Genomic DNA, 15,362 nt, shown 5'->3' with positions numbered 1-15,362 from the left:
GCAGCGCCTATCTATGGCCTACGTCACTTCATGACAAGCTCTCAGTAACTAACCAGTGACAAACTTATGGAACATATCTCATGAACTTATGAATATACTTATAAAGACTTACCATGACTCTGTCACAATCTATTATGGTATCCAATCTATGAGCGACGGTTAAAGTCGTGCAATTATGCAAATTATCTTTAATTGATTGTTGAATAATGCTGTCAGTTCTGCAATTGCGGTAAATTGTTAGAATGCATCGCGAAACGTTCTCTTTTTGAAATCTTTTTAATTACCTTGGGTCAATATTAGCCGTTGCTTCGTCCAGAACCAGTATTTTGTTGTTAAGTAAAATCGTTCTGGCCAAACATAGTAATTGTCTTTGACCCACACTGAAATTGCTACCACCATCGGTTAAAATAGTGTCCAGTCCATCCTTTAATTGTCCGATAGTCGTGTCCAGTTGAACCTTATGTAATGTTTAAAGTCAGTTTCCTGATTTAAGTTTGTGAATGTTACAAGTACAGACTTGTTTTAAGGCTTTCCATAGTTTAAAATCAGGCCATTTCGAATAAGGGTCGATGCTAAGCCTTAATGGGCCGCTAAATAATACGGGGTCCTGGGGGATGACCGAAATTTTGCTACGTAATTGTCCCAAACTAATGTCCTTTGTCGGGACATCGTCTATGAAGATTAGACCATCGGGTTCCGTTAGTCGTAATAAGGCCGAGACTATTGAGCTTTTACCAGCACCCGTTCTTCCAACAATTCCAATCTTGAGGATGAAATGATTAAATTAGGGTTATCTTTAAGCCTAATGTTTAATATAGATCAAATTAGGGTTATCGTTAAGCCTAATGTGGAAAATAGACCAAATTAGGGTTAGCATTAAGACTAATACGGCAAATTGATCAAATTATAGTTAGCGTTAAGCCTAATTTTTATCAAGAGTGAAATTAGTTTTAAATGTTATTTAAAAGTACCGTTTCCTTGGGTTTAATTTCAAAGTTGATATTATTTAAAGATGGAGGTTTGCTATGATCGTAGTAAAGAGAGACATTCTGGAAACGGATAGCGCCTTCGGTTGGCCAGTTAGTTTCTTTAGAGATATTATCTTCAGTGTCATGAGTTTTACGTTTGAGTAAGCGTCCAAGTTTAGAATTGTATTTAAGGTTACTATCATCCTTGTAAAGTTGTTCGTATGGTAGTTTCTTGTATTCCATGAACCTCTCAACCGAGACCAACTGAGAAAAAAATTAAGAATCAATTTTTGAATCTTGAATTATATAGAAGTGTAATATACCAAAGAAACGCAGTTTAGGACCAATAGAGCCACGTATTGTAAGGCCATAGCTATCTGTAAACATGCTGAGAGTGCCAACCCCGCTGCACTAGCGGTACTATCTATAAATGAAACATTAATTACGAACTGAGCCGAATTTATATTTATGACTTTTCTCACTTGGTGAAAAGTATATCATTATGTGAATGCACGTCAGAAATATTATGCTTCCAAATTCGATTCCCGTTCTGTAGAAAGAACCGCTTGTATTGTTGATAATCGAGGCCGTCGTTTGAACGTCTAACAGGTTGCAAAACTTATCTTGGAACATTGACTCCCCTCTGTAACTTCTGATGGTTTGAAGTCCTTGAATGGACGAGGATAAGTGAGAGTACACTGGACTGCTACCTGTAAGCAATAAGATGGCAATAGTGTTTAGTTAAGTTCAATTTGGGGTCAGCCAACAGTCCTTTATTATCTTACAAGATGAGTCCAATTTCTGAATGTCCCTCGATGGTTTGATGTAAAAGTAACCCATAATGACGCAAGCAGTTATAAGTAAAGCTGATGGTATTATCATTATGATATAATAATACACTATAACGGCTAGGAAACCCAATTCTAACATTGAAACCTATTCAAAGACAATTTAGTACTTGTACTGTAACATTCTGTTAAAATAGGTTTCATACCATCAGGGCCTCGCAGAGAATGTAAGGTAAAACGTCATCAATGTTTCCCATGTCCTTGGTTACCCTGTTAAGAATTCTACCACTCGGATTCGATTCGAAAAAGGCCATTGGCGCGTAGAATAACCTTCGTATGACCTTGACATGCATGTTTTTGGCGGCGTGATTAGCCATGGTGTAGAATACGACACTTCTTCCAACCCAAAACGTCAGAAGACACAAAATTATAGTGATATATCCGTAGAAATACGAATCTTTGGTCTTGAGGAACGAAATGCAATCGGTATTTATCATGTTTTCAGCCGCGGTTTGGTTATCTCTATGTGCCACGGGACATTTCCTCGCTGATGACCTGTGGGTTGGAATAAGTACTTATAGTTAAATTGGAAATGTGATAAGGGTAGCCTTACTGACCATAGGGATAGGTAGATGTCGGTTAGGTTAAAGGAAACCTGCGCCAAGACGGCGAAAAAGAGGATAAGTAAGATGGCCGGTATACCACCACCTTCCTTCAAGTACTTCCATAAGGATTTCATCGTGGTTCCTTTTGTGAATGTATCTTGTTCGGATCGTTCTGGTTTTTCATCTAAGCTCTAAGGTGTGTACCGGAACTAATTATACAGTTGGCAACGGGGCTGTGTTGTATGTATTTATGAGTTCAAACCTCTTCCAACGTTAAGACTTCGCTAATTATATTATCCGTATTGCCCATTTCGTTTGTGTTAACCACACTGGCTTTTCTAACAACAATCGCGCCGCTCATTGCCCTTGTTGGTGTTGGGACTGATTCCTCATCGTCTTTTTTTACCAGTTTCTCCAGTTCAATCCCCTGTTGGGTCAGTTCTTCGTAGGTACCCTGAGCTATGCATTTACCCTACGATGATTGGTCATTAGAAATGAACCTTACTCGAACCTATCGAAAGTCCTTACGTTTTTTAGAACAATTACTCTGTCAACTTCTTTTAGGTATTGAACTTGGTGCGTCACTAATACGCGGGTTGTCCCTGATAAGAACCGCTTAATGCAACTGGTAGTGCAAAGGATATATAATTACTAATTTGTTAAGCAACGCAATTAAGGCTAATTGTAAATACTTGTCGAATATTTTTCTTCCAACTAGGGCGTCCACCGCGCTTAGGGGGTCGTCTAATAAGTATATTTCTGATTTTGAGCACAACGCTCTTGCTAGATTAACTCTAGCTTTCTGTCCTCCACTAAGCAAAGCTCCCCTTTCACCCACCATTGTCCTATCGCCTGATTCCATCATGGCTATGTCCTAGAAAGTACTTAATGGTTATGACAGTAAAAATATAGATTACTGATTAATTATTTACACGTACACGATTGAGGGTGCAAACTTGAAGAATCTGAGAATACAGTGTCTCTTCAATGTCCGAAAATAATAGAATATTGTCTCTAATCGTGCCTGTATGTAACCAGGCTTCTTGAGGGACATAGGCGGTCGTACCATTGACTTGTATTTGCCCGGAAACAATTTGTAGTTCACCCATCAGGCATTGCAGTAAAGACGTCTATCGAGAATTATTAATAGTACTCAACCACACTGGACCAGGTGAACCTTACCTTTCCGGATCCAACTGGTCCAACTATGGCAACCAACTCTCCTTCTTTAACACTTATAGATATGTCCGTTACCGCTGGTACTGTGTTTTTCTGCAATTAAACACAATTAGACAAAAAATAAACTTTAGTATTCAAAATAATTTCGCACCAAACTCCATTTTGCATTGAGATTCCTCATGTAAATCACCGCTTCCTTTGACTCTGAGTTGGTGGTACTCAATTGTTCTTGATTGCAAATTGGCAACGAACCCTTTTCCTCCAAAAGTAGAAAGTCTTGGAACCGTCTGATGTTACTTAAACTTTCGGCTATGTAATATATCCCGAATGAAAAGAGTCTAAAACTGAATCTCAAATTTTCAAAGAAACTCATGGCGATGAATAGGTTAAACGGCGTAACAGTCATGTGGTTCACTAGGTAGAAAACCAAGATGGTAACGAAGAGGGCTAATTTCCCAAATAAGTGGGAGATGTCAGAGGCCAAACCCTGTAATGTAGATTGAAGTAATTGTTTCGATATCTCTTTCCTGTAAAGAAATTAAGTTTAATTTTTTTTATTAATTCCGTTTTAAAATATCGAAAAAATGTCGTTTACTTTCGAGCTTCTTCGACTTCCCGCGTTTTGATATTTTCTAACGTGTACATTTTAATTGATTTTATGGCCGATACACTTTCGTTTAAGATACGAACTCTTTCATCCGTAATTTTAGACGTTCTAAACCTGAAAGTTTGTTTAATTTAATCGTAATTAGCTACTTTAAGTAGTTATAATCGTGATTAGCTACTTTGAGTAGTTATTATCAAATGCAAATTAAAGTAACTGAAAGTGAGCTAGGCACTGGGAAGGTTAAGTGTCACGTTTACGACGTAGTCAACGTGAACCACGTGATTGTCGCCTTGACTCTCTTTACTGAGAGCTCACTTTCAATTTCTTCTATTTGCATTTGATAATAATACGTCGCTTCCCGCCATTGGAAGGAGTAATCGTAATTCTACGGTTATTAGCTCTGAAGTGCTATCATTTTATGAAATTACAGGTGTGTGTGCGTGCGTAATTATTACCTGAAGATAGCGATAGCTTTCCCCATTGCAATTTGAAACAATAACTGGAAAACAAAGACTAAGGACCCGGCTATAGTTGAAGGACCCATCATTTTCCATAGAATAATTGCTGTTATCAGTAAATGAACTGGTGACGAAAAAGCGTACGGCATAAACCTTCCCGTCTATTATTCGAAATTGAAATTATTAGAATTAAATCGAGGGGTGATTCACTCTGGAATCCCGTAGCTAAATCTTACCAATTCAAATCGGTTGAAGTTATTTGACATCATGTTGACAATTTGACCGATTTGCGTGTCACCCAAAGCTGAAGTACTTAACCTCATTGCCTTTTAAATGATATTTAAATTAATTGTCATTTATTTATCTAGGAGTTAATTTGGTCTAATATATTGACCAACTTTGGTACCAAATAAGAATTGGGTATTTTTAGCCGTGACATAATTAATATTATCATGACCCCTGATTGATAATTAGACAAGACCTATCTTAATGCTTAACGAAGCTATTTATACCTTTTTGTAAAGCAAATACGAGCAGCCAATCCTGACTCGAATCCCCACTTCGGAACCACCACCTAAAATGGCGTTTCCCAAGTACGAGAATATAATCGAAGTTAGCCATAAGATGGTCAAACAGGAAGCGATATTCAAATTTAGTCCAATAAAACTCTCTGATTTGTCTTCGTTAAAGAAACGAACAATTTCACCCAATAATATTGGTTGAACCACTCGCAGAATGCAGTTCTAATAAATAATGAGGAAGTTTCTTTAAACTTTAATCGTGATTAAAATTAAGTTAATTAATTTAATTACTTGTAAAAACGTTAAACTGATATAAGTTAACACGTGGGATTTATTGGCTTTTAAAATTGCTTTCAAAAGACTGGGATTGTAGCTTTTCTTTTTGGAGTTTTTATTAAGTTCGATTTGCCATTCTCTATAACGAGATAGTTTTAGTTAATTTGATGTACCACTACGTCAGACCCGTACTGATGACAAGTACAATGAGACTGTTATACGAGCCATAAAACCGCTTACTTTTCAAGATCTTCTCCGACATTTTTGGCTTGGTATTCCGGTACGCAATCACACAAGTCTTTCTCTTCTAAATCTCGTTTATTACCCAATATAATCAAGGGTAATACCCAACTAAAACCCAATAAATTTAATAATGTTCATCAAGATGATGGATGAAAATATCTCAAGTCCTTTATACAGGGTGTCAAAAATTAAATGGGATGATGTTCTTCGAGTCGAAAATGTTCTATGACAATTTTAAATAAAAGTACCATAGTTTTCAAGGTAAGATTGGATGGAGTCTTTTACGTATGACCCCCCTAAAATTTAAATAAAAAAGTGGAAGACAATGATTTCTAATTCAATTTTAAGGGGGCATCCGTAAAATACTGTAACTCCAAACACAATTCGAAAACGGTGGCCCTAAGGGCAAAATGGAGACCACCCAAAGAACATCCCCCTTAATTTTACGACAGAATTATCGGAAACAGCCTGTATATTTTTAAGACATTAAAGGACATACCTGTTCAAAAATCTTTGAAGAATCGTGGCGTTTAACCATAGATTCTTACGTTCCTTGGTATTCATGATCGCCGTGAAGAATCCTTATATGAAGGCTAATTATCCGATTGTTAGGTAACACTGTCACGATGATCCCACTGTTGCTGCTATAACTACAAAAACGTAGGTTTTATTTGGAGGGTTATTTACTAAGTTAGAAAACGCAGGTGCGAGCCGCGTTGATCTCGTACAAACAATTTTAGCAATTAATCCCCCGAACAATGACTTTAGAGATGCCTGGTACCATAATAAACTTATCAATTTTAGACCTAAACAAACCACAACTTTATGCGGACGAATAATGCGATTCCACGTACGTTATTGTTATTGTGAACAGTCCGGGTTTTTCATCTTCACGTTTTATTTTATTTCATTTATTGTTGTATAAATTAATTTTATCTGAGAACAGGAAGTTTTGATGGATGCACTTATTTAATTTTTGCCAGGCGTGGTTATGTAACTAGACTGTGTTTGTTTAAGTTTAAATGCGGACTAATTTTCACGTTATACTTGGTGAGATTAATCCATGGAGTGTTTATTTTATTTGAGTGTTTGTTTTTCTCTATACAACTTATTTTTATGATCAGTTTATATTTTTTGGCTTCAAAGGTTTGATATCTACGGGCTTTACGGATTTTATGGTTAAAGAATACCACCTGGTCGTGGGGGTCAAGATATATATGTAATTTTCCATTCTACTCGAAGAATTAAAACAAAACTTTATACTTGCCGCAAGCTCTGAAATCATCCGACCTTTTGAGTCTTTTCAAATCACGTATTAACAACTTCTATTGTTTGGGTTTTTGTCAAGTAGAATCCCACAGAACGTAGTGGTTTTTAACGTGATTAATGATTCATTTTCAGAGAAGACCTGTACAAAATTTAAATATTTTATAAACAAGATATATAACTACGTATATCAAGTCGTTACGACTTAAAACTATACTGCTACCTGAACTTTCTGTTGTCGCGTGTTAATGTTATTAGTTTTAGTGCCGTTTTACAAAATTACCTTGGATTTATAAAATCTTTCGTGAAGAGTACCAACTACTTAAGAGTAATGTCCCTACAAAGTTTTAGCTTTGCACGTAAAGGAGTTTTCATTGGGTCTTTATATTGAAGTCAGTCAATACATGGACAGTTAATTTATTTGTTCAAAATCAATGAACAGCGTTTATTATTTCATTTTTATTTGTATGTACAACATAGTATATATATATATGTATATAAGTTTACAATTTAGGTAAGATATCCATCTGAGAAATATTTTCCCTTCACCTTTTTAAAGTTAATTAACAATCCTTAACACTCTCTCAATCGTACAAATTCCATTCTTGGTTTCTAATATCAACTAATAGCCTTCTCAAATCATCCTCTAACGGTCTATCCTCTTCTAATCTATTATAAGACATCCTAAACTTGTTAAAGAACTTCATGATGGTCGGTCCAACCGAACTGGAAGTCAACGTTTCCTCTTTCAAACGTAAATCCAATCCCTGTATCGCCGCCATGATGGTTCCGGCGGCGACTTGCTCGGCTAAATCCATGATTTTGACGGCGTGACGCGCGGAAATGGTCCCCATACTGACTTTATCCTGGTTATGGCATTCGGTTGACCTCGAGAATGATGACGTAGGCATGGTTAGGTTCAGGGCTTCCGCCGTGTAGCTAGAAACGCTGATTTGAAGGGCTTTGAAACCGAGATTGACGGATGCTCGTTCACCCTCGGCTCCAGTAAGGTTGGATGGTAAGCCATTATTGAATTTTACGTCAACGAGTAAGGCTAGTTGACGATCCATAAGGTCCGCCAAGCTAGCCACCGCGTTTTTGAGAGAATCCATCGCGAAGGCTATATGGCCACCGTAAAAATGACCTCCGCTTAGGGCTAGCCCGCTTTCTGGGTCAATGACGGGGTTATCGTTGACGCTGTTCAGTTCATTTTCGATGTCGCGACGCATCCATGTTAACGCGTCACGTAAGACTCCGATGACGTGGGGGGCGCAGCGTAAGGAGTACCTACAAAAGTTTAATTGAAAGCGTATAGGGATGAGATTGTTATCAGGCTTAATTGATAAACTCACCTGTCTTGTAATCTGAAATGTTTTTCTCGTTTGGGTATGGGATTCAAATCCTGATTTATCCATTGTCCAACTTCTATCTGACCTTGATGAGGTTTAACCGCCATCAGCCGCGGGTGAAAGTGTTCCTTGTTACCCAATGTCGCTAAACTTGTCAGGGCGGTTATCCTCGTCGCGATTCTACTCAAATACTCGGCTCGTTTCCAAGCCTGACACGCCAAAGCTGTCATAACAGTCGTGCCATTCATAATCCCCAAACATTCCTTAGGAGCGAAGGTCAACGGGCTAATACCGGTTTCTTTCAAGGCCCAACTGGTCTCGACGATCTTGCCCTTATAGTAAACCTTACGGTCTCCAACGAGACACGACGCTAGGTAAGACATGGGCATCAAGTCACCACTGGCGCCGACTGAACCTTCTTGCGGGACAACTGGTACGATATCTTCTTCTATGTAGCTAATTAGTTGTCTTAAAAGGTCAACTCGGATACCCGAAAATCCCTTGGACAAGGATACGAGACGAGTAAATAGAATAGCCCGTCCCGTGTCGTGGTCGAAATGACCTCCTAAAGCGCATCCAAATGACATTAACAATGCTCTGGTCAGTTCCAAAACGTTTTCCTTGGGGACATTTACAGTGCACGAATCCCCGTAACTATATGGGTTAAAGTTTAAGGATTAACCCCTTAATCATTGAGCCTAATTCGGGCCTAATTACCTTGTAGTTACACCGTATATTCTTTGATTATCTTCCAATAATTTGACCAAAAGATCTCGACTCTTTTCAATTTTCTCCAGAAATGTTTGATCATCCGATAGTTTGACCGATTGACCTTTTGACACCGATATAACGTCATCAATGGTTACTTTACTGTCCGACACTATAATCGGCACCTAGAGATAGAGATTAAGTAAGAATAATTATTTTTCAAACAAGAAAAACAATTTCCGGTTCGTCAGTTAAAAAATGGGTTTTTAAACCGAGACCATCACGAGTTTGAACTAAATACCAAGTTTTTAAACAAGAACTTAAGCTATTTCGGAAGTATGTAAAGGAAATAATTCGGACCTTTCGGAAGGATTATAAATTTGACATCTAGGCCATTTATTTTACAATATATTTAAAAAAATTTAAAACTTCCCCCTTTTAAAGAAATTCATCTTACTTATTTTCGTGACGTTATAAAAATTTGGTATTTTTTTTCTTTCTTCAGCTAACGATATTAATTTCCAAATTGAGAATATAAATATTCTAATTATTAACAATTAAGCATTTAATATTAAAATTTCAAATTAGTATCGTTAATATTAAATGAAGTTTGAACTTTTAATTTAATTCATTTTTATAAATGGCATATTTATTTTTGCAAACTCAGTCGGATTAAATCCAGTTTAAACCGATTCAGCTTCTAATTAAATTAATAATTTTTTTAAGTACTTAATAAAGATGGAAACCGTGCCACGTTTGAATAAGTAGAAATAATAAGGCCCAAGGTTTTAATTAAAATAGTAATCATTAACGTTTGGAGAAATATAACTTTAAATTTATAAACTCTAGATAGGCTAAAAATACCGAATTTGAACCAACCTGAACCGTTGAACTTTTGGTCTCCTCCTCGGTTAATTCCAATTCCTGGTGACCCGCAATATCCCCCTTGACCTTTAGTCTTGGGTCAGCGTAATGTATTTCAAATTGCAAACCCTTGTTTAAGTTTGGCATGATAGCGTTCGGAATAAGGAAAGAGAAAACAACTCGCGTCTTGATTTTGAAAGTAAAAGTTTAAAACTAATTTTTGAGGAAAGTTGGTAACTTTTCACCAGGTTTTCTACTATATATAATAAGGTCTCAGGTACATATACCTTTATATGTATACTGGGATAAATAATATATCTCCGTTGATGAATGGTTTGACGCTTTAACAGTCCAATCTCCGCCTACAATATATAAACGTATTTTGTCTAAATTATATACATATGAGATAGAGAGGTTAAAAAATATTCGTTTAACTTAAACACTGGCGTCCTATTTTAGAAAACTAAACGTTATAAACTATTCTACTGGAAAGAAAATTGCTTGTTGTGACCGTTTTAATGTTTTTTTAATATTGACCTATGCAATTCAAAATATTGATATATTAAAAATAGGTATATAATTACACGTTTTGAAACCCTGCCTTTACCTTTATTGACCCTAAATGGAATGACAATCAATTTTGAAATGAGAAGAAACGCCGGAGTTCTTTATTTTACAAAATCTGGGAAGAAGGAAGTGACACATGGAATCTTTTTCTTTAAAAACATTTAGGCCTATCTCCTAAAATCATGAAAAAATCGAAGTAACACTGGAACTATTTGAGTATTTATTTGTCCGTCCTCTATGTTTGAGAATAAAACTATAATACTAGGGCGGGTAATGCTAGAATTCCTCGTGTCACTTCTATGTTTTCCTGGTAGTCGTTTTTCAAGCCTTAATAATTATTTTCCTAGGATTAGCTTAAACTGTCTATTATAATTTTTGAATAATACAAATATTATTATTTATTAATATAAATTTCTCATTGGTCGGATAAGAAACCATAGTTCTTTTACGTCATCAAATAACATTACAAAACACATAAACCTGTTTCCCTATCCACAAACGTAATTCGTATAATTTCAGATAATTAATCATATATAATTAATTACAAAATTTCTCATTGGTCGAATTAGAAAGCATGGTCTGCTTACGTCATCAAAACATATTACAATAATAATAAACTTGTTTTCCACTTATTAACGAAATTCGTATTTAACAATGAAAATACGCCGTATAAATTCTAATTTTTAGATATAATTCAAGTTAATTATTTATTACTTTCATTGTGTTTAATTTCAGTAAGCCTAATCTGTTGAATATGTAATAGTTTCATAATAATATATATTACAGGATGTTTCTGACAAGTCTGCCATAAATTAAGGGGGATGTTCATTGGGCAATTTTGAGTTGAAAATGTAACTTCTATCTTCATTTTGTTTGCCACAAGGGACACTGTTTTCGAGTTAAGATTGAATGGAGTGTTTTACGTATGACCCCTTAAATTTAATTAAGAAACTGAAAGACAATGATTTCTAATTTAATTAAGGGGTCATCCCTAAAACACCCTTAAAATCATAACTCGAAAACAGTGTCCCTTGTGGCAAAATATCATAGAACATATTAATTTAATTTCTTAATAATTTTATAGCGGAAATTCAAGAATATTAGAAATTGGAGAAAGTGACATATTTAAGATTAGAACGCGTTATCTCAACCGAAATTAAATTTTTAAAGGACCTATTCAAATTTATGTAAATTAGCTATGAGTGATAGATTGATTAATATAATTAAGCAACAAGATTAGAAGCTTAATCACACATTTAAATAGTTCATAATCATTTTTATTTAATATTATATTTGGGTCAAGGTATATAATATAGTTCAATTTGTAAAAATAGATATTATATTTCTGGATTTTGGGTGGGAGTGCTATTAGTTAAGGTCTGGTGAATCCACGTGAAAATTCACTAAATCACATTTTTACTGGAGGAAATTGAACTTATTACCGTTATAAATCACGAATGAATGGTTGTCTAGATTCTAGGAAATGTAGTTTTTTTATTTATTAAATTATTTCTTATCTTGGCAGGAATAAAGATTCGATTTCAGTTTTGCGGTTTCTCAAAGTCGAAAAATTATTTTCAATATAATTAGGCTTAGTTATGTAATTAAACAAAGTACGCTACAAGGAATTTTTAGATTAATATTTTCTTCTGATTATATTTTAAACAGTTACTCGGAGATCTTTTCGTATAAGGTGACCTATAACCTCAGAATTCTCAGACCACATTAGATGACCAGTCTAGAAAATAAGAATATTTTTTAATCTATCCTTGGGACCAATGAACCCTTAGTGTCCAAAATAATAAACTGGTCTCAGGATTGGTCCCCCCTAAGTTTTACAATTAATAAACTGGTTTTGGATCAGAGGAAGTGTGCTTTTGAGATTGGACCACTGATGGAAATTTGTTTCGACACATATAATGTTTTTAATTAATAAAAAAAAATACATCATTTCAATGTTGAGAAACAGCGTTAGGGACATCGTCACATTTGACCTTTAATTCCCAAAATGATTTCAGTTATATAACTTCGAAAATGTATCGTGTAGGAAAGATAGTAATCATTTATGATTTGATGTGATGGATCGGTTCTGAATCTTTGAAGTTTCCTAAGTTTCAGATAACGTGAAATCCGTGTCTGGATTTCCGTTTTATAACTTGAAAATCGTAATAATCAATAATTTTATGACGTTTGATATTGTAATTAATTATGATTTTTGATCTTAAAAAAATATTTTATAATTTCCACCGGGGTAAACCCTTGGTAACGAATGGAAATTTTCTTCTTTGATTTCAGGGTCAAAATTCGATGACATCACGTTTTCAATATTTTCAGATTATCGTCCTCATATTCCCTTAGCTTTTAATTATTACGTGTCAGTTTCTGTATTGCATCATAAGTTTATAAGATATGTTGCGTAAGAATGACACTTCCTATACAAGTTCGTAATGCTAGAGACTTACAGCTCGAGCTAGTTCGGGAACGACAAGCGAGAATTGACTACACTCGGTTAATTTTGCAGTCCATCTTTCTATTTAGTCTGTACTGGACAGCGGCTCACCAGGCGTCACTTCATGACAAGCTCCAGTTTGTAACCAGTGACAAACTTATGGAACCTATGTTATGAACTTATGATTGCATTTAATCAGTACTTTCGTGTGGTTTAATGAAGATTTGCTAATATTTTCACTGCTTAAACGAATCTCACCAAACAGGCATTATTACTTAAAGAAATTTAGGCTTAGGTACAAATATTAATTAGTTTGGACCATGGAATTAGGAACTATAAAAAGATGATGACATTATATTAAATACATAGTAACAACTTTTGTACCACGACCCTTTGAAGCCTCGGTACTTTTTTTCTGTCAAGCATACTTTTAATGTCGGTGGCGTGGTAATCAAGAAATTTGGTTTAAACTAACTCCTCCCCCCCCCTAGTTAATTTTCCTTGGATGCTAACTTAATAAAAAGGGGAGCAAAATTTAGGATTGGGTCATTGATATTTATTAAACGAATCGTCCTTTCATAATTATCTAATCAATAAAATCCGATATTTCTTTAATTTTTCGCTTCAGAAATTTCACTATAAAAACGAGATTTCCGTAATTTGGTGACCAGTTATTCGACGGAAGCCACACATTTAACTTCACTGAGATATTTCTCTAATTTGTACTCCAATTTTTATTATGGACAACCACTTAGATACGGTAAGATTCGCGTATTCACCATTAGAGTTGGAAGATGCTCGCGTATACTATCTATAATTTAACAAAATTTCTTGGCGTTTATTTTGTACTTAGACGTTCGTTATCGATGGTAAAAAGAAGGCCTCAGTGGAAGATGTCTTGGCTATCGGGCGAGGACGCCAAGTTAAACTTAGCGACGATGCGAAATACCATAATCTACTGCGAGAAAGTAAAGTCGTACTCCTGGAACATATGGAGGGTGGAAAGAAGGTTTATGGAGCCACAACAAGCTACGGTGACGCCGTAACCACTGTGGTTCATTATAAAAGATCCATCGAGCTTAACTTCGCCGCTTTGTATAACTCTGGTTGCGGAATTGGGCCGTTATTCCCCGAGGAAACTTGCAGGTATTTATTCTTAGATGTGAGACAAGTATTCAAACTAATTTTAAAAATTTATTTAGGGCCATTATGTTTGCTCGACTTCTTTGCATCGCCAAGGGTAACTCCGGTGTCAGTATAGATATGTTGAAGCAGATGGAGCTGTACTTGAAGAAGGGTATCATCCCAGCGATTCCGGAAGAGGGTTCGGTCGGTGCAAGCGGGGATTTGATCCCGATGTCCTACATCGCCGCTGCTCTGATTGGAGAAAGACAAGTCTATTACGAAGGAAAAGTCCAGGAAACCAAAGATGTCTTGGCCAAATTGGGTATCAAGCCACATTCATTCGGACCCAAAGAGGCGCTCTCAATTATCAACTCTACCAACGTCATGTCCGTGGTCGCTTGCCAAGCTTGGCATCGCGCCGAGTACTACTCAAGAATGGCTGGAAGAATCACCTCCCTGATCAGTTTGGCAATGTTGGGCAACAAGGAACATTTCCACCCAAACCTTTTTGCCGTTAGGTTGCAGAAGGGTCCGGCTGAAGTGGCCAATTGGGTTTATACCGATCTAGCCAACTACGCTTTAAGACCGGACAGACTTCAAGTAAGTAATTTCATTTCTCTGCTAGAGTAGATTATCATTTGCTTATCTTCAACAAACCTTTTTTAGGATCGTTATTCTATCCGTTGCGCACCCCACGTCATTGGTGTCTTGAGAGACGCTTTAATTTGGACGAGACGCGACATTGAAGATGAGGTCAACACTACTAATGACAATCCGATTATCGATGTCCCCAACCGAGAGATCTACTATGGTGGACATTTCTACGGGGGTTACATCACTTTCGCAATGGATTCCATGGTTGCCGCTGCGGTCAGCGTTGCTGATCTTCTAGAACGACAGATGAGTCAAATAGTTGACTACAAGTTCAATAATGGACTCCCTCCCAATCTATCTGGAGCGTCTCCCGAGAAACTACCAGTCTCTTTGGCCTACAAGAACTTACAGATTGCTTTGTCTAGTTATGTCGCCGAGGCCTCAAAGTTGACCATTCCAACTGGAATCTTTTCGAGATCAACCGAGAGTCATAACCAGGATAAAGTCAGTATGGGAACCATCGCCGCCCGCTACGCTTTGAGGGTCATGACTCTTTGCGAACAAGTCACCGCCGGTTGCCTCTTATCCGTAATTCAAGCCATTGATTTGCGTTTGAGGGACGGTCAATTGAAACGGGAATCGATGGGACCCGAACTGAGTCGTTTCTTTGACGAGTTTCGCAAGGAATTTACTAGGATGGAAGAGGACAGGGATCTCGAGGATGATCTTCGACGATGCATGGCGCGCGTCCAGGAGCAGAAATGGCAACCGTATTTGGAAAGCAGAATATGTTAA

The 15,362-nt window shown here is 36.5% G+C and overlaps 4 protein-coding genes across 4 annotated transcripts in view; 1 reads left to right on the top strand and 3 right to left on the bottom strand.

Annotated features, from left to right (window-relative positions):
- Positions 1-1,883, bottom strand: part of LOC149673684 (ATP-binding cassette sub-family C member 4-like) — a 4,474-nt gene extending 2,591 nt beyond the window's left edge. Inside the window, exons 1-7 of the mRNA XM_089839325.1 lie at positions 1,754-1,883; positions 1,451-1,678; positions 1,292-1,392; positions 972-1,232; positions 518-763; positions 285-457; positions 113-218 (exon numbers count right to left, since the gene is read on the bottom strand). Coding sequence (XP_089695451.1) covers positions 113-218; positions 285-457; positions 518-763; positions 972-1,232; positions 1,292-1,392; positions 1,451-1,678; positions 1,754-1,850 — 1,212 coding nt within the window. The 5' untranslated portion in view covers positions 1,851-1,883. The remainder of the gene's footprint in view (positions 1-112; positions 219-284; positions 458-517; positions 764-971; positions 1,233-1,291; positions 1,393-1,450; positions 1,679-1,753) is intronic.
- LOC149673681 (uncharacterized) overlaps positions 1-15,362 on the top strand; it is a 16,238-nt gene extending 876 nt beyond the window's left edge. The window contains exons 4-7 of the mRNA XM_089839321.1: positions 13,477-13,608; positions 13,702-13,994; positions 14,051-14,573; positions 14,640-15,362. Of these exons, the coding sequence (XP_089695447.1) occupies positions 13,588-13,608; positions 13,702-13,994; positions 14,051-14,573; positions 14,640-15,362 (1,560 nt within the window). The 5' untranslated portion in view covers positions 13,477-13,587. The remainder of the gene's footprint in view (positions 1-13,476; positions 13,609-13,701; positions 13,995-14,050; positions 14,574-14,639) is intronic.
- On the bottom strand, positions 1,957-3,419 carry LOC149673683 (ATP-binding cassette subfamily C member 4-like). The gene is made up of 5 exons (XM_089840021.1): positions 3,054-3,419; positions 2,890-2,986; positions 2,624-2,833; positions 2,374-2,552; positions 1,957-2,311 (listed from the first exon to the last, which is right to left on the bottom strand). The coding sequence occupies exons 1-5, from the start codon at positions 3,224-3,226 to the stop codon at positions 1,957-1,959; spliced, it is 1,014 nt and encodes a 337-aa protein (XP_089696147.1). The 5' UTR covers positions 3,227-3,419.
- Positions 3,282-6,209, bottom strand: LOC149673682 (ATP-binding cassette subfamily C member 4-like). The gene is made up of 10 exons (XM_089840020.1): positions 6,145-6,209; positions 5,643-5,753; positions 5,418-5,541; positions 5,118-5,348; positions 4,842-4,931; positions 4,603-4,766; positions 4,136-4,261; positions 3,692-4,067; positions 3,544-3,633; positions 3,282-3,491 (listed from the first exon to the last, which is right to left on the bottom strand). Exons 1-10 carry the CDS (start codon positions 6,207-6,209, stop codon positions 3,282-3,284), a joined length of 1,587 nt encoding a protein of 528 aa, XP_089696146.1.

The sequence above is a fragment of the Phalangium opilio genome, unplaced genomic scaffold (assembly GCF_054372755.1).
Source record: "Phalangium opilio isolate 3A_F unplaced genomic scaffold, DU_Popi_V2 ptg000048l_1, whole genome shotgun sequence".
NCBI lineage: Eukaryota > Metazoa > Arthropoda > Arachnida > Opiliones > Phalangiidae > Phalangium > Phalangium opilio.
This window is presented reverse-complemented; position numbering and strand designations above follow the sequence as displayed.